The following is a 23,412-nucleotide window of genomic DNA, read 5'->3' as shown; positions in this document are numbered from 1 at the left end:
GACTGAGACCAGTGAAGGATATTAGAAGCACTTTTCCGGTGATGGCTGAGCATTACTGAGCAGCCTCCAACTGAGAGAGACGATGTAAATGTGCCGTGAGCAACCTGTCTGAAAGTTAGAAGTCTTCTGGTAGCTGTGCCAAGAGAAATCTCAATCATTCCCAATCTAGCAGAGACGGAGAGCGTAGGTATATGTAAGGAGATAACATGGACACAGGCTAATTATTGATCACTAAAATGATAGTTAACATTAGTAATTAAACTTAAACAGCTAATGTGAGTCGAAACGGCCTGCGAGCTTCTCCTGTAATGTACAGTAATTCCTCTACTATGTGACAGTAAGTCTCGTGGTTATGACCCAATCGTTAGCCTATTTTTATAAAAACGTCTGCTACGGAGCCATAACGTGAGGTACAAGGTAATGGAGCCTTTTATACATTGTCGTGTTTCTTTAGAAATAAACAATGGACAAAAAAAAGTCTTTAAACGCTTCAGATGTAAAGTTATTCGCTGTCAAAGTGACGTCAAAATAAATGGCAGTCAATGGAATGCTAACGGGGGGTGATCGTTTGGTAGCATCAAAATGGCGCCATAGGAGGTTCGAGCTCTGAAGCGAAGCTTACCCCCTTGCTTTTTTCTCTTTTGAACCGCCACAGAGATATTTCTGTGCCATGGAACACTGCATAAAAAAAAAATCACAGACATTGATGGTAAAATTCAATCCTGCTTTGTTCTTCCACTCCTTCAATGTTGACTCTCTGATCTCTGACTCTGACTCTGACTCTCTGAGTCTGATCATATTATATCTCTAAGTTGTCACAGCAATAACAGACTGAGAAATCGGTTTTGTTAGTATGTGTGCGTGCTGACAAAACAGCATCAAAACCGGCCAGATGCAACATCCTAGAGCCCTTCTGTATTGATTTTCCGGGCTTGGCCCCGGAGGTCAGCAGAAATAAATAGCACAATCAGTACTTTCTGTTATACAGCCTCTCGGTCTTCCTCTCCCTCTGACACGCACACACATGTGTACTTCACACGCCACATGAGATCAAAGCAGTGGACGCAGCATCTGCAGTCTGGCCCTGCTGTGCTCGAGTCCAGCTTGCTGCTCGCTAATCAAAGCTATTGACTGGTGTCACACCATGAGGGGATGACAGAGTCATTGATCAGCAGAGAGTGTGGAGGGGAAGAGTGAGAGCAGGGAGATGATGGGTCAAATCCTGGCCACAATGAAGATCAACTCTACCTGTCTTCTCAATTATCAGGGACAGCAAGGTTATGAAGCTTTTAGGGTTATAGTTTATATTTATCCTCTGGATTGTAATGGGAAAAAAGACATCGTAAATTGCTTTTGAAAAGTAAATCTAGCTGCTGTAGAATATTTCTTTCCCCACAGTTCCCTTGCCTCGGGATAATGATCTAGCTAACTTGCAATTTCACATATCTTTTTAATCACAGAAGCAGTTTGTAGCACAGTCACTCCGCACACTCCACACACTATCTCTACTTAGAGACTGCTGTATAACAGCATTAGAAGCTTCCAAGGCCCTCAGGCTAGTTAGCGTATCTCTCTCTCTGTCATGAAAGCAACATTCATTCCTCCCAAAACTCATCCAATTCTCCCTGATTCATAGCACCCATGGAACTTTAACCAGGCACCGACCCCCTCCTCTGGCGAATTGCCCCTCTGTATTGTGAGGGTGATGTGAAAGACAGAGTCGACTTAAAGCCACGCTGAGTTTTAACCAAGGCCTGCACATCTCTCCTCAGAGCTCGGCCTTGTTGATTCACCACTGCGCTAATTAAAAATCCACTGGTCCACCGAGCAGAGGACGGCATGTGGCTAAACCTGGGGTGTGATGGTGGGTAAGCTGTGGTCAGTGTGCACACAAGTATTAAACAGGCGGAAAGTACAAAAAGAGAGTGAGAGAGAAACTGCTTATGCATGTTTGCTTCTGTGTTAGCGTGTGTTTGTGTGTGAGCGGAGAGATTGAGAGTGTTCCCAGGGCTGGTCGCCTCCGCCAGCAGGAATGCTCCTGACCTTGGTGGAGGAGCTGAGGGAGAGCTGTTGATGACGGATGGCTCCTCTGACTTGGCATATAGATTCAACACACGCAGGGACACACTGAGCCACTGCAATCCTTTTACATGATGCTGCAGTGGGGGTGCAGATTGCAGTTAGCCTGACCTGCCAGCAGAATTTATGTGTTTCTGCTTGTTGTGATTATACCTGAGAGGACTTGTGACTCCCTCACGCACCCAGTGAAATATTACTCTCAGTGTTGGGGAGTAACGGAATACATGTACCGGTGTTACGTATTCAGAATACAAATTATGAGTAACTGTATTCCGTTACAGTTACAATTTAAATAGTTGGTATTTAGAATACAGTTACATTGTTGAAATCAATGGATTACATGACGATACTTCTCTGTTTCACAAGTTTATTCACTCTCTGAATAAATGAAGGCAACTCCATGCATTTCCCAAAAGCCCCAATATGAAAACGAAAAAATGAGCTATTTGCGTGATCACTGATAGAGGTAGAGATGGAGCCGGAACCGGCACAACAGAGCCAGGGCAGGAATGCGTTTCTATCTTGGAAATTCAAACAGCATTTCACATTAAAGAGAGAACAGGGAGAATGAAATATAACTGTGCAGTGCAACCTCTGCTTGCCACCAACCAACCTCCTTTCAGCGTCCAAATTACTCCACCTCCAACCTGAAGAAGCATCTTAAAGTGCCCATATTATGAAAAAATCACTTTTTCTGGGATTTGGGGTGTTATGTTGTGTCTCTGGTGCTTCCACACACATACAAACTTTGAAAAAAATCCACCCATGCTGTTTAGAGTGAGATACAGTTTCTGAATGTGTCCTGCCTTCAGTCTCTGGGTGAGCTGTTCAAAATCAGCACGGCTTGTGACGTCACAAGCCGAAATGAGCAGGCTAACCGCAACCATTAGCTCGTAGCGTTAGCATGCTAACGCTAATGCTAACGCTAGCATGCTAACGCTAGCATGCTACTTCGTTTTCAATAGCAAAGCACTGCTACAACACACACAAGTTCACCATAATCTACAAAAGAACTACTTCCATGTGCGCCCTCATTTAGAAGTCTCCCAGCTAATCCTGCCTTGTAACTGACCGAAGTTGTAGAAACAGCCTTTCTTTTACTGTCTATGGAGCTAGCTAGCTGACATGATCTACATCTGAGCTACTGAGCATGTGCAAGTGAAATCAAAGATAGTACAGAAGAAGAAGAAGAAAAGAGGTCTCACTCTGTAGCTAAAACAGAGACCAGCTGAAAAGAGGATCTGCAGCAGTGAGAGAGAGTGGTGCAGTACAACAAAAAGATGGTGTTTTTTGAAAATTAAACCATGTAAACCTATTCTGGTACAACCTTAAAATACAATTATGAACCTGAAAATGAGCATAATATGGCTGCTTTAAAGTACGTTTTTTTTTTTTTTTTTTTTAATTAGCCAAGGGTAGTCGTCTGCTGTAGTTTTACTTGTCACCTTGCTATTTAATAGTTGACGTGCGACTTTACATTCTCCTATGTGCTGATTTATAGCCCCGGAGCCGTTGAAAGACTGACTAGCCCCGTTTGACATGCTAGCTATCGTTAGCTAAAATTAGCTTGTGGTAGTTTAGACTGCGGTTAGATTTTTATAGTATGCAGTTCTGGACTACAAATACAAAAATCTATCTGCTTGTTCAGGTACACATTCAGCCAGTTGGAACAGAAGAACACACCAGAATAGGCCTGTTTAGTAAGCTGTATATGATGGCCGCATTCCTACACTTATAAAATGCAATTCAATGTGGAAGTAATCCAAGTATTCAGAATACGTTACTCAGATTGAGTAACGTAACGGAATACGTTACAAATTACATTTTTGGGCATGTATTCTGTATTCTGTAACGGAATACGTTTTGAAAGTATCCTTCCCAACACTGATTAATCTTCCTCCAAGGGCCTGTGGCTATATTTACAGGCAGGTTTATGTCACAGAAATCGTGATATCTTACATGCAGTGGTATCTGACTGAAGCCTCTTCTGGCATTTTGTGCCAAAATTCTCTTCTGAAGACTTAACCCCCCCCTTCTTTGATATAGTGGCATGTGTGACGTCACTCTGCGCTGTGAGCGCCGTCCAGCAGAGAGCCACGAACTTAGCTAACTATTTTTTTTTCTTTTACAATGCAAAAAACGTTTTTTTCATAACTTGTTTGTTTTTATTTTAATAATATTGCTTTTAAGTAGTGTTAATAGTATTAATCCGTCAAAATCCTTAGTGTTGGTTAAATGGTTAATCATTAACATCCCTACCCCTATCATAACAAGAAAAAAAGCTTTAAAAAGTTTACAAGGGTTCAGAATTTTCTATTTGGAAGAATAGAATTTCTTGTGAAACCACATCAGTGAAAACACAAAGAGTGTGTTAACCCAGACAGACTCGTGAAGACGGATCTCTATGCTAGGCTTACACATTTTGTAAGCTCTCTTTCCCCGGGAAATCTTCCTTGTTTGAACTGTGTGAAATGTAATGCCCTGATTAAACGGGACCATTTTTTACATCCTCACACAGGCATAGAAATCAAATAAAAGGGGTATAACCACATGGACCACACATGTAGTCTACCTATTGAAATGTACTTCCGAGTTTTGCTTTGTGGGCAAGACAACAAGGGAATTGAGAATTAGGATTTTTGAGCATAATAGTCGGATCAGAAATAGGGATGAGAGGTCTCCTGTAGCCAGACACTTTAATTCTGCTGGCCATGGAGTTTATATGCTACGGTTCTTGGGTATTGAAGTGAGGAAATAGGGAGAAGAGAGGCCTCCTGGATACATCACTTACAGATTCAGTATCCTTGGGGTGGCTGCTGGCTACTGTTGTTTTTGATGAATACAGATTATTGAATGTTGTATATGTATTTATATTTTCTATGGTGGCTCTGCACATGATGAGTGTTTACATGTACATGCATGTATTTTCTAGCTGGGAAAGTGCTATTCAATAGTCTCTTTTCTTGTTTGTTACAAAAACAAAATGTGATATTTTTTTCTTACCAGTAATGATCTTTGGATATTTGAATTTCTATGTAGGTCCTGAACATGATGAATGTACACAGTGACGGACTGGGAACAAAAAACGGCCCTGGCATTTCCACCCACCAGCGTTGTTGTTCTGTGTTGGTTAGTTCCATAGATTCGTTATCCATGTCTATCTCTTCATCCTCCTCTTACTCGTTTTGTTCTTCCTCTTCCTCATATTCCTCACTGTCCTGTCTTTCTCCCTGGTGTGCTGGCTCAGATGTGTCGCTAACATGCTAGCAGTATTAGCGCTAATGCTAGCTGAAGCTGCACTTGATTTTAAAAACAAATCAGTCAGTTTGCAGCATTTTTCAATGTCAGCCAACAGTGCTCTCTTATATTTCTCTCTCTTTTTCTCTGCCCCCCCCCCTTGTGTCGCTTGATGCCTCGATTAATTTTTTTGTCAATAGTATAGCTCCCAACTTCCAATTTTCAACTTCCAACAACCACTCTGAGGCAGACGCGGTCTACTCGATTCTGTCTTGAAATTCCATTTTTCCAAATTCCAAGGCATTGCTTCATTTTAACTTCGCAAACAAATATTCAAATAAAAGAAATGCAGGTAGATTTGTTTTATTTCAAACCATGCACATTTACATTTTTGAACATCTGATCTGAATAAGTAATTTTGCTACAAAATAATAGAGACTAATGTAAAAGTTTGTGACTGTAGAGGGTAACCATGACTGTGATATCGAGAGACTCATATGTAGTATATATACTGATCAGATTACAATATTACTAGGTGTGAAGGATTTCGGCAAATTTGGTTATCGTTTGGCCAAAGAACTCTATTATTTATGCTTGAAAGGGGGCCGAGAGAAATTATATGGGCCGCTGTTTACAATTAAGTGGCCGAATGGCTGTGACAATCATGCGGCTCTCTGATTGGCCGGCCGGCCCAAACGGCCCATGAGGGCCCGCGGCCCCTCTGGCATCTGCCCAAATGCCAGATTACCAGTCCGTCACTGAGTGTACATATGGACATATATGCATAATCTATTGTCAGTGTGCAAATTAATTGGTCACTTATCTGCAAAAACAGAATATGATATTATATTTCTTTCTATGACTTGAATGTCCCATATTGTAGAAAGAGAGATTTCCATGTCTTTTTTTATTATAAAGCAGTTGGAGGAGTTATATAAATACTGGGAAAGAAAGTATCAAAACGCTCACTTTAAATAGAAATGCACACAGTCCTTATTAGGAAACCTTTAAACGAGCCGTCAGGACTTCCACACCGTTGTGATGTCACAACTATACTATATATAGGTAGTAAGTGCTGCTAAGGGCAGTTAGAGACAGTCATTCCCCGGCTGCAGTGATGATGCAGAAGACTAGGAGATGCTGACCAATCAGAGCAGAGTGGGCTTTCTCGGGAGGGGGGCTTAATAGGACAAGTGCTAAAACAAAGTGTTTCAGACAGACGGTAAATACAGGTACATTCAGGCAAACAGTATGAAAGAAATAATGTGGGTCTTTTTACTTTAAAGAATGTAAACATGTTCAAATAGAAACCAAAAATATAAGTATGAACCTGAAAATGAGCATAACATGGGACCTTTGAATACTGCAATGAAAACCAGTTGACATGAAAATATATTTGTACTTGCAAATATCTGGAAAGAAAATCCAATTTAGGGTTGGGGCACTGAATGTAGTACTGAATGTCTTTCCAATTACCGGTCAGATTCAGATTACCTTCAGGTTAGTCTAATACAGAATGCTGTACAGCAAATTTCCCCCTCGTGAATCAATTTACAGTATCACGTTATCAAATCAGGAAGGCCCAGAGGACTGATCAGCTACAAGTCATATGGTGAAAATACTGTACAGTCCAACTTAAAATAGCATTGTCTTCATAAAGAGGTGAAAGCAGTAACAGAGTTCTGTGTAGTGCAGGTAGTACATACAGCGTGAAATGATTCTTTGAGACAATAGCTTTGGAAATGAGTTCTGTCTTGACTGCAGGGCTAGAAGGAAATATTTCTCTGTGTGACAAAAAGCAAGGAGAGATTTAGTGTGTGTGTGTGTGTGTGTGTGTGTGTGTGTCTATGTGTCTGTGTGTGTGTGTGCGTGCGCTTTCGTGCTTTCGTGCGTGTGTGCGTGCGTGCGCTCTTGCTGATGGTGGTGTGTGATGTGGGTGTCACTGATTTGGCCAAAACTCCCCGAGCCGTCCAGACATCTTAGTAATGTGACAGCATTGGAAGAGGCAAGTGACACATTCAGGACAAGTCTCAGGTAAACAACTCACGCTTGGTCAGGTATTTCATTACAATCAGTCATGTCTGCTGGGCTAGATAATGTGCTATAATCACGGATGCTACTTGTGTGTCTGAGTGTGAAAGAAAGAGGCAGAGAGAGAGAGAACAGTCGCTTTTCATCTCCTCTGTAAATGAGCTAGATGAAACCCAGCAGTGGAGTCAGATGACAAACTGATGATAATGTTGTTAAGCCCCTACAGAGGAACAGGGGACCAGAGTGAGTTTTCTTGCGTACTGTAGCAGGCTGATCTAATAATCCTAGTGCTGGAACAACAGTGCTCGGCCCAGCTGGGACTTGAAAGAGCGGCATTTAAAAACGGAGCCGAAGAACAAAAGTGAAGAGGACGGACAAAAGGAGGAGAGGAGTGTGACTCGCCCACCCTCAACTCTCTGCAGAGAGAAGTAAAAATAACCTACACACAGGAGGAGTAATCCCTGGGCAATTTGGACATATTTAATCTGCTTCTCGTTTGCAAGAGGGATTAATTTCTACTTCCTAATCTGCTCAATCTCCCTAAATCAAATCTCATCCGTGCACTTTTCCCTGCGGCCCATCTCAGCAAATCTCTTGTCCGGCTGTCTGACAGCGCGAGTCTACCTACAGCTACCTCTGTGGCTTGACTTGAATCAGACTGAAGCCTTCAGCAAAAGACCAGCAAACACTTGGGCTCCATTCAGATGGGATGAAGAATGATTTGTTGTAGCACTCATGGCGAAGTCAGTGCTTCATATTTTGTACATTCTCTATACATGCAAATCTACGGAAGAGTTAAAGGTCCAGTGTGTAACGTGTTTAGTTGTTCATTATCAAAATCTGTGTTGCCCATTCACAAACTTGTCCTTTTTCATGAATATTTACCACTGCCATCAATTCCAAGTATTCCTATTGGCTTGAAATTTGACATTTGCATGAACTGGGGTAGACGCTCTATATTCATGTTCCATCTTGAAATACGTTAGCTGGTAAGGGACATACAGGACATGCTGCTCCACCTTTCACGTTTTCACTGTCACATGATAAACTCGCAGGTGCTGCTAATGCTAATGGCTATCGTAGCTTCCCGGCCCGGCAAGTTTGAAGAAAGAAACATGGAGGACCACACGTACTCAAAATCCAAATTTCAGGAACAGGAGTCTTCTTCTTCGCCCAGAAAAAGTACTTTTGACGTACTTGGAACTGCGTGGTGCGAGAGAGTTGATTGCGATATATGATCTCAATGCTAGATGGGAGAATTTCCTACACATTGGACCTTTAAAGTCAAAATTCTGAGAAAGAAATTCAGAATTCTGACTTTATTTTCAGAATTCTGAGATTTAATTTTTTTTCCAGACTTTAATCTCAGAATGCTGACTTTAAACTCAGAACTCAATACATCTTTTCACATGTGGCCCTAATCCTCTTCCGTACACACCTGACAATTTTCATGGTCTTAATTTTTGTTTTTTAAATTGATATTTCCAAGACTTTTTATTCTTGGCAGCATGGCAGAGCCCCTGATACAACATTTAGACCATCGTGGAAGCCTATAGAGCCACAATTATAATCTGCGCTTGGAGCTTGGAGTTGGCAGGGTAACAGGTTTTGTGGCAGTTTTAACAATCTACCAGCTCTGAAGATGGTTATGCAACATGTTACTGTCGCCTCTATCACATCAGCAGCAGGCTGCACTGCATGCCTGCTTTTTATAGAATGGCAAATATCAGCTTGATAAGTGTGCAATCCTTTAAATCAGTCTTACACTGTCCATTGAAAACAAAGGAGGTGTGTGTTTAATTACAAATCTGGATAATCTTCCTGTTCAACTACAAACGCTCATTTGTATATCATAAGATACATTTTCAGGGTATAGAATATGGTCCAGGACTCACCCTGAAGTAATCGCTGCATGCTGCCAGGACGGCTTTGTGGGCGTGGAACTTCTGCTCACCGGCGACCAGGGTGACGTCACACAGCAAGCCATCCTTCCTCTGCTGGTTGAGGGCAGAGAGGACCGAGTCCTGGTGGGACTTTGACTGACAGAGCCTCTGTCCTGTCAGCATCTCCCTACTACTGCTACACACACACACACACACACACACACACACACACACACACGCAGACACAAGATATGTTGTTAAACTGGAGTTGGACTTGTAGATGAGACAAAGCTCTGGTTCTATTGATGACAGTGATGATAATAATAACAATATTACAACTGCTACTTGTGCTACACAATTACTATCACCACTCCTATTGTTATTTCACTCCTGTTGGTGCTATGACTTCCACAACTACTACTACTATAGTTTAACCCTTTAACACACGCAATCTTCCAGAGAGAGAGGCTGCATAAATTAAAAGAAATTGACTAATTTTGTCAGTGAATTTGGACTGGATTACGTTTTCAAGGATTCTTTTACATTTTGGGACAGCTAGACTACTTTGATGGTACAGCAAGAAGGCACTACATTTTTGGGGATGGCAGGGTCGGTTGGAACACCAATTTGGTTCAGACTGAAATAGACTTGACAATTATTGGCTGAACTGCCATGAAATATGGTTAATTTGTGCTAATTGGTAAATGTTAGCATGCTTACACAATAATCTAAGATGGTGAACCGAACATTGTATTTGCTAAACGCCAGCATTAGCATTATCATTTTGAGCTTGTGGACCATGCTAGCGTTAGCTCAAGGTACCTAAAGAGCATGAGTACAGCCTTATCAGAGCTGCTAGCTCTTCTTGCTAAGATTACAGTCGTATAGTCCTCACCTCCTTCTAACTAATACTTTTACGACAGAGTAGTCTTTTTAAAAACGACAGCCATGACCCAAAAAGTGAGAGTCTAATCTAAAGATACACATATTACCTGTTCACATTAATGTTTTCCTAGCAGTAGCAGTCTGTGAAAGTTGTACATAGTGCTAGCATCACTAGCATGGGGAGAACATTTGGGGGGACACATTACTGTAATACAAGTCCTTTCTTTTATTTCTAAGAACAAGGTGTATAAGACACTATGCATGTTAATGGTTTTAATTATATTTTTTTCATATTTGAAATTGCACCAAGAATTTTATTCAATTAAATGCACTGTAAACAAGTGACACTTTACTATTCATACAAAATGATTCACTATGAATGACATTTGCATTATGTCCCCACACATTCTTTATGGTGGATGATGAGACAAATACACTGACTACAGAACTGATTGACTGACTGACTGACTGACTATCTGGATCCATGTAGCAGCAAATATACCAACCCATCCTCAGCCCCTCTCAGTTTTCTCCCATCCCTAAGCAGTACGACACCCTGTCCATGATAATCCATCTCTGTTCACTTACAGTTGGGGCCATTATTCTAAATGCTGCTGTCTACCAGGACGCTTGCTCTGTCACCTTCATGGTGATGGTGTGTAAGACAGAGGAAATAATGGGTGTGTGTGGGAGGGTGTGTGTGCACACTATGGGCCAGAGGTAGGATGAATGATGAGTCAGGCTGTTTGTTTGCTTGTTGGTCTCTGTCGGAGGGAGCCAAGGGAGAACAGGACAAAATTGTCGTGCTGGCTGAGAGGGAAGGGAAATTAAAAGGATTTAGCAACTCAGAGAGAGAGAGAAGCTCTATGAGGAATTTGAGAAGGGGTGAAACCTTTGATGTCCTTGATGATATTGAATACATGAAAATATAAAGTCTGATCAGTTTGAAGCTGTAGACTATGATGTATCTACACTATGATGTATCTACACATTTAAAGGGCTACTCCAGCGATTAAGTAAGGCACTTTTATAAAACTAGTTGATGGATGGAGTTCATCAACTAGATGGAGTTCTACTGTCGATTTGAAAGACAAAAGGACAGTCCTGACACCATCCCCCACGACACCTCCCTACAGCTACAGCCACTGTGCATCACCTCCACCTCCCCCACCTCAACAGGGTCCTGGACCCCCCCACCAATGCCCTCCTTAAAGGTCCCCTCCACCTCCACCCCCCCTCCCACCTCAGTGACGAACCTCTCCATTCACGAGAGGGACGTCAACAGACTCTTTAGGAGACAGAATCCCAGGAAAGCTGCTGGACCGGATGCTGTCTCCCCATCCAGCTTGAAGCACTGCGCTGACCAGCTGTCTCCAGTGTTCACAGACATTTTTAACACCTCACTGGAGACATGTCACGTGCCAGCCTGCTTCAAGACCTCAACCATAATCCCTGTCCCCAAGAAGCCAAGGACCACAGGACTTAATGACTTCAGACCCGTCGCCCTGACCTCTGTGGTTATGAAGTCCTTTGAGCGCCTTGTGCTTTCACACCTCAAAGCCATCACCGACCCCCTCCTGGACCCCCTGCAGTTTGCCTACAGAGCCAATAGGTCTGTAGACGATGCAGTCAACCTGGCCCTCCACTACATCCTCCGGCACCTGGACTCCGCAGGAACCTACGCCAGGATCCTGTTTGTGGACTTCAGCTCTGCCTTTAACACCATCATCCCGGCTCTGCTTCAGGAGAAGCTCTCCCAGCTTGGTGTGCCTGACTCCACCTGCAGGTGGATCACTGACTTCCTGTCTGACAGGAAGCAGCATGTGAAGCTGGGGAAACACGTCTCCGACTCACAGACCATCAGCACCGGATCCCCCCAGGGCTGCGTTCTTTCTCCTCTGCTCTTCTCCCTGTACACCAACAGCTGCACCTCCAGTCACCAGTCCGTCAAGCTTCTGAAGCTTGACGGACAACACCTCCCTCATCGGACTCATCTCTGATGGAGACGAGTCCGCCTACAGGTGGGAGGCTGACCACCTGGTGACCTGGTGCAAGCAAAACAACCTAGAGCTCAACGCTCTAAAGACAGTGGAGATGGTTGTGGACTTCAGAAAGAACCCAGCCCCACCTGCCCCCATCACCCTCTGTGGCTCCACAATCGACACTGTGGAGTCTTTCCGCTTCCTGGGAACTACCATCTCCCAGGACCTCAAGTGGGAGCTGAACATCAGCTCCCTCGTCAAGAAAGCACAACAGAGGATGTACTTCCTGCGGCAGCTGAAGAAATTCAACCTGCCAAAGACAATGATGGTGCACTTCTACACAGCCATCATTGAGTCCATCCTCACATCCTCCATCACCATCTGGTACGCTGCTGCCACTGCCAAGGACAAGGGCAGGCTGCAGCGTGTCATTCGGTCAGCTGAGAAGGTGATTGGCTGCAATCTGCCGCCGCTCCAGGACCTATACGCCACCAGGACTCTGAAGCGTGCTGGAAAGATTGTGGCTGACCCCTCCCACCCCGGACACAAGCTCTTTGAGTCACTCCCCTCTGGCAGGAGGATGAGGTCCATTAGGACCAAAACCTCACGCCACATAAACAGTTTTTTCCCCTCCGCCACTAGCCTTCTAAACAAGGCCCGGAACGCATCCTGACTCTCTCCACACCCCACCTCTGGCTCCTCATGCCACTGTACCTACTCTGCTGTAGCGTCCCTTTTTACTACTGTTTAACTTATTTTACTATTTATTTTATCGTTATTAATACGTACTGTGTGTATATGTTTATACTTATGTTTATATCTTTTTATCCTTCTTATATTTGTATGTGTGACATGCTCCAACAACACCATGACAAATTCCTCGTATGTGCAACGTACTTGGCAATAAAATCCCTTTCTGATTCTGATTCACAAGAGGCAGATTGAAGAAAGAAAGGTCAAAATTTAGATAGTTTACCCATATTGCAACCAATAGCATATTTTTTCTAGACTATCCTTGCTTCAATTTAAACTTAAATAATTTATTTGGGAATGGATACCCATAAAAAGCCATGCTTGGTCTTATGGCATGTTTTGGTTAAAAGTATGCCTGTGAGGGAATTTTCAGCTCACTTACCATGCTGGGTAAATAAGAGACAGTGGTACCACAGGTCACATTCGGGTCAGTGGCCAACATAACAGCATTAGGTCACGACCTGTGTCAGGCAAAGTAATAGTTCTACTCTGTGTCCAGAGATGACAGAGAAGTAGCAGCTACCTGATAAAAAATACTAATCTGCCTGTTTTCTTTTTGATTCTTAGTGGCATAGGAAATGAACGCTGCCTGAGAAGATGGTTGGACTTCTGACTTTAGAATGTGCTCAATGTGTACTGGGATATCTGCAACGTGATTTAGGATAGCATAGCATGTGTTTAGGTTCCGATATCTTTGCATACATTAACGTTTAGAGAAAGACCATCTTTGGTTATTTATTTCTAATATTGTCTGTCCAGAATAAGTTAAAGCTATAGTGCGTACCCAGGTGAAAAAGAAATCTATTAAAAATATACTTTAATAAAGTGTACTAAGTAGATTTTCTACATTTTGTACTTTTTGTCAAATCCAAGTATAGTTAAGTGTATTCAATTATGTATTAACTTCAACTTAACATATATTTGACTACACTTCAAGTGTAAATAGTATGCTAAAATGGAACAACTTTTTTCAAACTTCAAGTGCACTAAAATACACTAATGAAAATCTAGATTCATAAGCAATTAAGCACACTTACAGTGTATAAGTATACGTTGAGCATTGCAGCTCAACTTATAGTTGTTTAAGTACATTTTGTATATATTGTTATACTTGTTACTATAAACTATGTTAATTTAGTATGCCTCTGTAATAATTCAAGTGATCTACAAATGCACTTCCTAACTATATTTAGTGCTTTTAAAGTGTCCCACTATGACAATAATGTATTTGAAGTGAAGTTCAATAACAACCTAAACATCATAGACACATACTTTCAGTGCAATGTTATTATAGTGTTAGCAAGAAATGAATTGTTTGAAGTATACTTCATCTGTACTTTTATCCCCATTTTGTTATACTTAAGCATAAATGTTGCTATTATACTACAAGTATATTATATTACAATTCATTTCAAGTGCATTACAACAACAGATTACAAATTGCATTTCAGAAAAGGATCTTTATTACTCACACAAAAAGTAACACACAAAATATCCAACTCATTTGAATTAAATGTAATCAAAGCCTGTCTGTCATGGAATCTTGCGTAAAAATCAGTGCAAATACCATAGGACACATGTATATATACGCCAAGCCATATACAACACAAAAGTCCAACATTACAAACTGGGGCAAAGAAATCTGGAGCAGTAGTAAAGCCATTTCGAACCCCGTTTTACGCTTCCAGCTCACTTCTACCCAGTTTGAGCATTACCTGCTGAGTAAAGTTGAAAGTGTTTTTCATGCACATGGGGTAGTCCAGGTGCAGGGCGTAGATCAACCCGAAACGGCTGTGTGTGTGAAACGAAAAGGACACAAAAGGCCTGAGGCAGGTTGGCCAGTTCATCCATTACCACAGACCCTTCCAAGATGATCCCTACACTGAATGGGTTGAGCTGGGTATTTTCTCAACCCAGGCAGAGAATTCCCACTGGAGTTTAACTGTACGAGTCCTTATCAGTTACATCCTAATGTGAAAGAAACGTAGTGACAAGGAGAAAACATAAACATGCCAGTTAGACAATGGTGTATTGTACACCAAAAAGAGCCTGTGACTGTTTATAAAGAAAAGCGTTGCACAATATAAACTGCACTGATAGTATACTAAAGGATGATACCAGTTTAGATTTTTTTTTTTAAATCAAATGCCATATTTGGATCTGTACAGTATATTGCAACACTTTGTCCCAAATATGGAGTTTACCCACTTTCAGTCACAGTCGTGCTGAAACGATGTAGAAAACTGCTCCCAGAAACTTTGTTGCTATGCAACAATTTTGTGAATCATATGACTCAGTACATTTCACCTTAATTGCTTTTTGTAAACTTTACTGTCACCGGTTGAAACTAACATTAAGTTAGTTGATTAATTGAGCAACCAGAATCTAACATGTGCACTCAGAACTCCCATTTCAGTTAAAGACCCGAGAACATTTTCACAACTTCCAACTGGTGACAGTAAAGTAAAAAAACAAAAGTGGGCAATGTAAAAGGATTCATACAACTTTAGTTATGGTGAGCAATTTTCTAAATCTATTCAATAGAACTGGGACTGAAAGTGGGTAAGCTATCTTTGTTTGGCAATAAATAGAGACATAAGGGAGGCCCTTAAGGAGACACTGATTGCTGATCAAATCATTCTGAAAATTAGTAGCACTGTTCATTAATGGCTTAAAATGAGACAAATGAGCATGTACCTGCAACATTTACAAAAAAATGATTAACTTACAGAGCATGTCTTGAAGAAGGCAGAAGAATCATCCGCCAAGATGACAGGCAGTCCCCGAAGACATAGGCACCTGATGTGTGTTGGCTCAGTGGTCTGGAAGATAATGGACACAAGAGTAAAACACATCTTGCTAAGGATAATCACATGTATTTATCAAATAAATTCCAGAAATTCCCCACAATGTTTATGTACAAAAGGACAAAAGGGGAGGAAAATGGAGAGGACAGAAAAGAAAATTAGGATATGAAGAGAGGAAAGGACAAGATTAAGGAAGGGAGATTTGATGGGAAGAAAAGGATAGAGCAGAGAAGAAACAAAAGACATAAAAAGAAAAGCGATGAACAGAGAGAGGAAAGAGAGGTAGTAGACTAATGTAGCTAGTCAAACCCACCTTTGTCTGACGTAAAGCTCAGCCAAAAGCTCGCTGGGCAGGCCTTTCTTTTTTCCTAAAGGAGGTCCATCAGCCTTGGAGAGAAACGGTCAAGTTCATCAAAGAAGTTCTATTGCAGACTTTTCCCCACCACTCTGGCGAATTCGTAACAAACCTGAAACAAAACATAACAAAAACGAACCTTTGAGAGGAGGCATAGCTGTATAAATCAGTGATTGATAGCTCACTGCGTAGAGCTGCGGACTCGGGTGTTAGCTATTATTCTACTTGGGCGGGCCGCGTGGAGGTTCAATTTTGGGCGGTGTCGCCAGTACGCGACAGGTGAAAATGTCCCGTTGAACTGGTTATGAACTGGTTAAAAAGGCGGTTTAGGCAAGTTAGCTGACATTAGCTAAGCCAGCAAACAGGTGGCTAACGTTGATGTCCGCGGAACTTGTTAAAACAACGTTTTTGACTAACGTTACTCACAAAAAGCCCCTCCAGTGAGAAAAGTAATTTAGCTAGCTAGCTAACGGATGGCTAAATTAATGTCCATTGACGTCAAACTGATTAACTTCGAATCCTCACAAACAGCCCCCCCCCCACCCCAACTGAAAAAAACTTTTAAACTGTAGCTAGCTAACGTTAGCAGGCTTCCCACTATTCACCAACACCCCCTTGAATCCACACACAAACACGGAAACATGAAGTTGTCTGACTCCTCAGCAGCTAGCGATAGCTAAACAATGGACAACGGGAGGGCGAGATCGTTACTTACCGTCTCTGGCGAGTGTTAGCAGCAACTGGTCTGTCCGGCGGGCGGCGACAAAGTGACAGCTTCTCAGCCAAAAGCGGATTGCGGCAAAGTAACGGCTTTCACGTTCCCATCGTGCATTGCATTAAACAGTGGAGCGTTGTCACAGTGGCTCATGAGTAGGCCTACAGTTAGTAGCTAGTAGTTGGTGTTTTTAGACATACGGAAACAACAAAAAAATGTGATTTCTCATAAATTAAATTGAAATTTATGGAAACAACGGCCCTAACATAACCATACTTTTAGTAATATCATTTATTTATCCACAAACCTGTGCGTTTGTGTTAAATAAAAAATAACTTACTACTTAGCCTAATATCGCTGTTGTTACGTAAAACTCTAATGGGAAAAATAGCCTACTTTCAGATCTTGCGGCTTCATAGCAACTTATGTAGCCTAGGTAAAGAGATGGTCATCATGACTGAAACTTGGGAATTAGTTAGTTATTCACAGACTCAACTAGGTCTACAAATTAATATAACATACTTACATTTGCTAGTAAAGCAATTAAAACTAAATTGATTTGAATCATGTAAATACATTATAATTAAAATGATTGATTAGATATGAAATCCGGGTTTACAGTGAACCTTGAACAGCCTACTTTCTCTGAAATGCCGGGAAGAGAACAATGGCGAACAACTTTGAAGCTTTGTTTACAGTGTACTTAGATTATATTACTGATGAAGTGAAATCAGTGTACACTCTCAAAAATTATACTAACTCTGTATTACAAATAAGCATACTTACTATAAGTAACTAAATTACCACTATACATTTTGGTATTTTAACATATTTTATGAAAGTACTCTGATATGCCACTAAAAATACACTTATTTTAGAGTGTACTGTATAAAGTGTACAGAAGTCACACTTCTAATAAAGTGAGATCATAGTACACTTTCAAAAAGTATACTAACAATTCATTTCCAAAAATGATACTTCCCATAAGTACACTGAATTGCCACTCTAAGTATGTCAAATTTAATACACTTCGATACAAAATAAACTTCTATACAATTTAAAATACATTAACAACAAAGTACACTTTCAAAAAGTACATTTAAAAAAATAATTACTAATAATACTTACTTTTTGGACTCTGAAGTTGAACTTAATTACATCTATTTTGAAGTATACTTTTAAAAAGTACATATTAAATACTCTTTAAATAAAGCACAACAAGTAGAAGCCGTTGTAGAAGCATACTTGTTTTATACTTCATGTACTTTATTCATATTTTTAATACACTAAAGTATACTACTTTTTTACCTGGGTAGTTTCGGTCGCCCTCATGATGAATTCTAAATAATGACAACAGCACTGTTGACGCGTCCACATGATACAGCCTTACATGATTGCGCACCCGCCCCCACCTCTCCTCCACACAGTTGCTAGTAGCCAAGGAGGACACGGAGGATTAAAAAAACATGATGGACTCTTCAGAAGAGGTCATTATCTTCACTTGAGTTTCTGCGCGGGAAAGTCACCGGACGATACCATTTTCTAAACATAGCCATACTGAGAAATCCAGAGAGTTGTGTGGAGCTGATAGTCTTAATTAGCTTTGTAGCAACTCATTTGGCAACGGCTTGAATGTCACGGACGTTCATTAATATCAAAAAGTTACTCATTAAAGCTTTAAAGACTCCCTTAGAAAGGCGGACACTTCAGAGTTGGGCTGGCATTACATGACACTACATGGTGGTTGACTTGTATTATATTAAAGTTCTTTCCAACTGCTTACACACGTTTTCAAAACTATATCTCCTTTTTTAAAAACTCTACACACAATTCCCAAAACTGCACACACAAAATGCAAAATGCCTCACATCTCCTTCAAAATGAAACACTGCATTCAAAATACCATAAACACATCTCAGAATGAAGCATTTGCATCAAATGCCAAACACTTTTTTCATAATAGTACATTTTTGGATATACCATGTACACACTGTTGTTCTAAATCTAAAGCTCTTTTGTCTTTCATAGGCCTATATCTACATTTACAATGTTCTAGAGAGAAAGTAATCTGCTGAGAGGGGTTGAAAAGTGTAAACAACAATATAATGTTACAGTAAAACAGAAAATATGTATTGTACAAAACATCACGTTTATAAGAATAGCACAGTGTTGTATACAGTAGCATGAAACAAGAAAACAAAAGTACAAACATATGTAAACCAAAGGTATCATTTTAGAATAAAGAGTGTGTGTGTGTGTGTGTGTGTGTGTTGTGTGTGTGTTTGTGCGTGTTTGTGTGTCGTGGGGGGTGGGGGGGTGGGGGGTGGTTGGGGGGGAATTGTATGCACAAACAAAGTCTGATTGATTTGTAATACTGAAATAATCATTAGATAGTTGCATACAGTATGGACGCCATTGTAAAGCTACTCAAGATGGGCATATGAGTGGCCCTGAGATGGCTCTCCTTCCTCTTCTTCCCTGCTCCTCCTCCTCCTCTTCCTCGTTGTCGTCCTGTCTGTCCCTCCTCCTCCTCCTCTCTGTCTATTCTTGGCATCCGTTGTTCAAAACAGGTAATCTGACCTTTGACCTCTGTATAGGCCTATACTAAAGCAGTGATTGGTTAGTGTTTAGTTATGACATAATGTGTTTGCACATGTGAGGAGTGTGTGTGTGCGCCCTGGTAAATAAGTGTAGCATTTTGATTGGTTGTGTTTAGAAAAGGAAAGCAAGTCACTTCCTGTTAGATTTTTGTGTCTTAGGAAGAGAATTGTGTGTAATGTTTTGAAAAGTGTTGAAAACTGAATGAAAGGCTGAGAAATAGCTTATGGTGTTGGAGATTTGCTGTATAATTTTGCACTTTGAGTGAGACGTGAGACGTTTCAAAAATCGTGTGACATGAAAAGATTTTGTCTGTAAGCATTTGAAAAAAACTGTAAACCTAATTCTCTTCTATCAAGATTCAATAAATGCTTCTGCATACAGGAAGTCATTATAGTTTCATGAACCTTTTTCAGTCTCCGAGTCAATCAGTTTCTCAGATTTCTTCATCAATGCCCATTTTATTGGATTGCAACAGGTGCACTCTTTCATCACATGTATGGATCAGTTGCCAGCATCCCATTAAACAGGAATTCAGTAAATGTACAACTCTCTGTATGCACAGTGCATTATCCCATCACATGTGCAGCCCACACTACTGCCAACACTACTGCAGTGTGTGAGCCAAGGGACTACATGCTCTCAGGCATGTTGGGGTTATATTACTGGAGTGAATATATTTTATATTTCTTATGATATTTCAGTGAACCAACAGATAGTGGCCTAAAGCAAAGTTCACACTTTATAACTTGTTAACACCTTCTGCTAGTTTTTGCTAGCTGTTTTACCATGTGGGATGTAGCTGGATTGAGCATGGCAACTGATGAGTTTTAATTAATCTATTGACATTCATTCTTTATTGTGAAATGTTTATTTCATAAATGACTTGTTGTACCTTACGTTTGCACACAGCCTATATTGTTGGCTCAATTTTTTCAAAGCATTTTTCTCCATTTAGAAAGGGTTTAGAAATCTAGACCATAGAAATAATAAATTTAATTAATTAATTAAAAATAATTTTTTTTGTACACGATACTGCAAACAATACTGCAAATATAAATATATTGCAATACTTTCATCAGTCGGCCATAGGCTTAATAGCCAGCATGTTATCCTTCTTTCAGGGATAGTGACAGACATTTATTTAAATGTAAATTTCAAGATTACAGCTTACATTTGCTAGCTATAGCTAACTCACCACATGTAACGTTTCACACTGTATTTGACAATTTAATGGATTTAGTTGGCAAATCTTTGGATTATGTCTGCTACTTACGATACAGTAAAATGTTATTAGTTTCAATCTGCATGTGGCATGGTAAATACAGCCTGAGCAACCTAAATTTCACTTTATTTCCCATAAATTCCCATGGAAAATTTTCAACATCAATATTCCAGGGATTTTGCAACCCTTTTTGTGACCCGTTTTTAAGATTTACATCAGGAGAAGGTATGTTCAGTAGGAAGGACTGGGCTTGAGGATGAGAGCTAGAGATAGGCTGCATTGACAATCTTGAGAAAAGGGCTAACACATTTTTAGCTTTGGTCTTTTCATAGGCTTTGTTGACAATAACAAAAATATAAAACATACAGCCTTTACGTGGGTTTAGTCTAACTAAACTACATCCAAACAATAAGTTGGATAACAACAGAAAGTCAGTGGAGCCTGCATACTGGGAACACCTTTATTGAACAAGATATTGATCTTACAGTACAAAGATTTCCCTTAGGTTAAAATAAAGAATGGTGCTTAATGGCTCTTTGTCTACATTTCTTGATACACAAACTGCTACTCAAGGAACAGTTCTGTTTGTGCATTGAGCATGTAATAACATAACATTTAACTGTTTCTCCAGTGGCTCTGATTGGCTAAATAATCAAACCACTGAAATCTAGTGACAAATGTTCTGCACGTGTGTGTAATTTAATTTGGTTTTAAACAATGTTGTTGCATTGAAATTGTGTCTAAATAGTCATGTTAACAGAACGTCTTCCAAAAGGGTGCACATTTTATATTTTACGCACGGCAGTAAGCATGATCGGTCTGCGTACAGTAAATGTATTGAATTTATTGAAATATATTGAAAACATTTCTGGTACAGCATATACAATCCTCTATCCCAGACTCTAAAAGACACAAAACAAACAAATATATATATATATATATATATATATATATATATATATATATTAGGGCTGTCAATCGATTAAAAAAATTAATCTAATTAATTACAGACTCTGTGATTAATTAATCGAAATTAATCGCATACATAATTAACGGTGCCTAAACCGATACTTTTTAAGAAAGTTAAAAAAGAAAAGAAAACAAAGGGTACTAAACAACAGTTGGTGACATTAAAGGCCATATGGTCAAAATTAAATGATTTAATAATAATGTATAACAATAACAATAACTTATTTCACTAGTAAATTGCTGTTGAACGACAAAAACAACCACCAAGGACATTTACAATAACTTCAAATGCACCACAAAGCTGTAGTTTACCAGTTTCATTGAACGCACCGTCTGTGTTGTGGCAGCTGCAGATTGTTACATCCCGCTGTTGAGTCACAGTCCTCTACAGTAAAACACAGTCACACTTTACACCGTTCAGCGTTAGCTGTCAGCATTGTAACCGTGTTTAATCCAGCTACTAGCTAGCGGTAGGCTAACGTTAGCTGCTGTTGAGTATAGTGTTAACTAGCTAGCGGTAGGCTAACGTTAGCTGCTGTCGAGTATAGTGTTAACTAGCTAGCGGTAGGCTAACGTTAGCTGCTGTTGAGTATAGTGTTAACTAGCGTCACATGCAGCAGTGTTTGTGTTGCCTGTATCATCTTCAGAGCATCAGAGAGAAGAGCAGACATATCAGTGGCACCAGATATCGGTAGCCAGGGTTGGCAGGAAGAAGATTTTTACAAGTAAATGTTCCAATTAATGATCCAGGCAGCACATTCTCATCTCCCACCTTCATTTTACAGTCCAATGGTGGCTAGAACGGCTCCGGGTCAAACCTCAATATGGAATGGATTAATCTGCGTTATTTTTTTAACGCGTTATTTTTTCTCAGATTAATTAATCGAAATTAACGCGTTATTTTGACAGCCCTAATATATATATATATGTATATTCACATTTTAACATTTTATAAAAACACATTAATTTCATAATTGAAGTTTTCTAACAATTCATAAATAAATTACATCAATTACTGACAAGCTATATGATTATACATTACACCTTTTGACAGGCAAAATGCATCCAGCGTATTCTTAAAGGAATTGATAGAAGGGGAACGCACAACTTCTTCTGGAAGGTCATTCCATGATTTTACCGCACGGAGTGTGAAAAAGTTCTTTCTCTTTTCAGACAGGCATGTTCTAGGGTAAAGTTTTAAAGAATTCCCTCGTATCTCGTACCTATTGTTCCAAAACTGAAAGATAGACTCAACTGTTACATCATATATTCCCTGTACGAGCTTATACACCTGAATCACATCTCCTCTGTATCTCCTAAATATGAGAGTCGGTAAACTTAATTTCCTCAATCTATCTTCATAAGACATGTTTTCCATTCCTGGAATTAATTTAGTAACTCTTCTCTGGACCCTTTCAGTTTTTTCTACATATTTTAATTTACATGGACACCAGACGGAGCTTGCATATTCAAGATGAGATCTCACCAGGGATTTGTACAAAGGTAAAAATATATCCTTGCATAAATTTTGAAAAGTTCTTTTTATTATTGCAATCATAGATGTAGCTTTTTTAACTTTTTCAGAAATATGTGTGTGGATTTCAACTGAACCATCCACTACAACACCTATGTCCCTCTCCTCTTGTACTGGATTAACCACTATATCCCCAACTACATAATTGGCTACAGTATCATTTTTTCCCCCAATATGTAAATGTTTACACTTTTCGGGATTCATCTTTAATAGCCACTGGCCACACCATTTGCCCATGCTACTTAGATCTTCTTGAAGATGGGCTCGGTCTGTGTCACTTATTATTCTGAAAATTTTAGTATTATCCACAAAAAGATAAACATCAGACTGTATCATATCTGGCAGATCGTTTATATATA

At 40.1% G+C, this 23,412-nt stretch overlaps 1 protein-coding gene across 5 annotated transcripts in view; it reads right to left on the bottom strand.

Moving 5' to 3' along the window:
* Positions 1-23,412, bottom strand: part of klhl32 (kelch-like family member 32) — a 65,215-nt gene that overhangs the window by 36,403 nt on the left and 5,400 nt on the right. For 4 of the 5 annotated variants that reach the window (XM_031322681.2, XM_036006018.1, XM_036006019.1 and 1 more), the window contains exon 3: positions 9,243-9,426. In XM_031322681.2, the coding sequence (XP_031178541.1) occupies positions 9,243-9,426 (184 nt within the window). The remainder of the gene's footprint in view (positions 1-9,242; positions 9,427-23,412) is intronic. The other variant, XM_031322682.2, reaches the window with a different exon arrangement.

Source organism: Sander lucioperca, chromosome 10, assembly GCF_008315115.2.
Source record: "Sander lucioperca isolate FBNREF2018 chromosome 10, SLUC_FBN_1.2, whole genome shotgun sequence".
Classification (NCBI taxonomy): Eukaryota; Metazoa; Chordata; class Actinopteri; order Perciformes; family Percidae; genus Sander; species Sander lucioperca.
The sequence above is the reverse complement of the archived record's forward strand: the minus strand, read 5'-3'. Positions and strand labels throughout refer to the sequence as shown.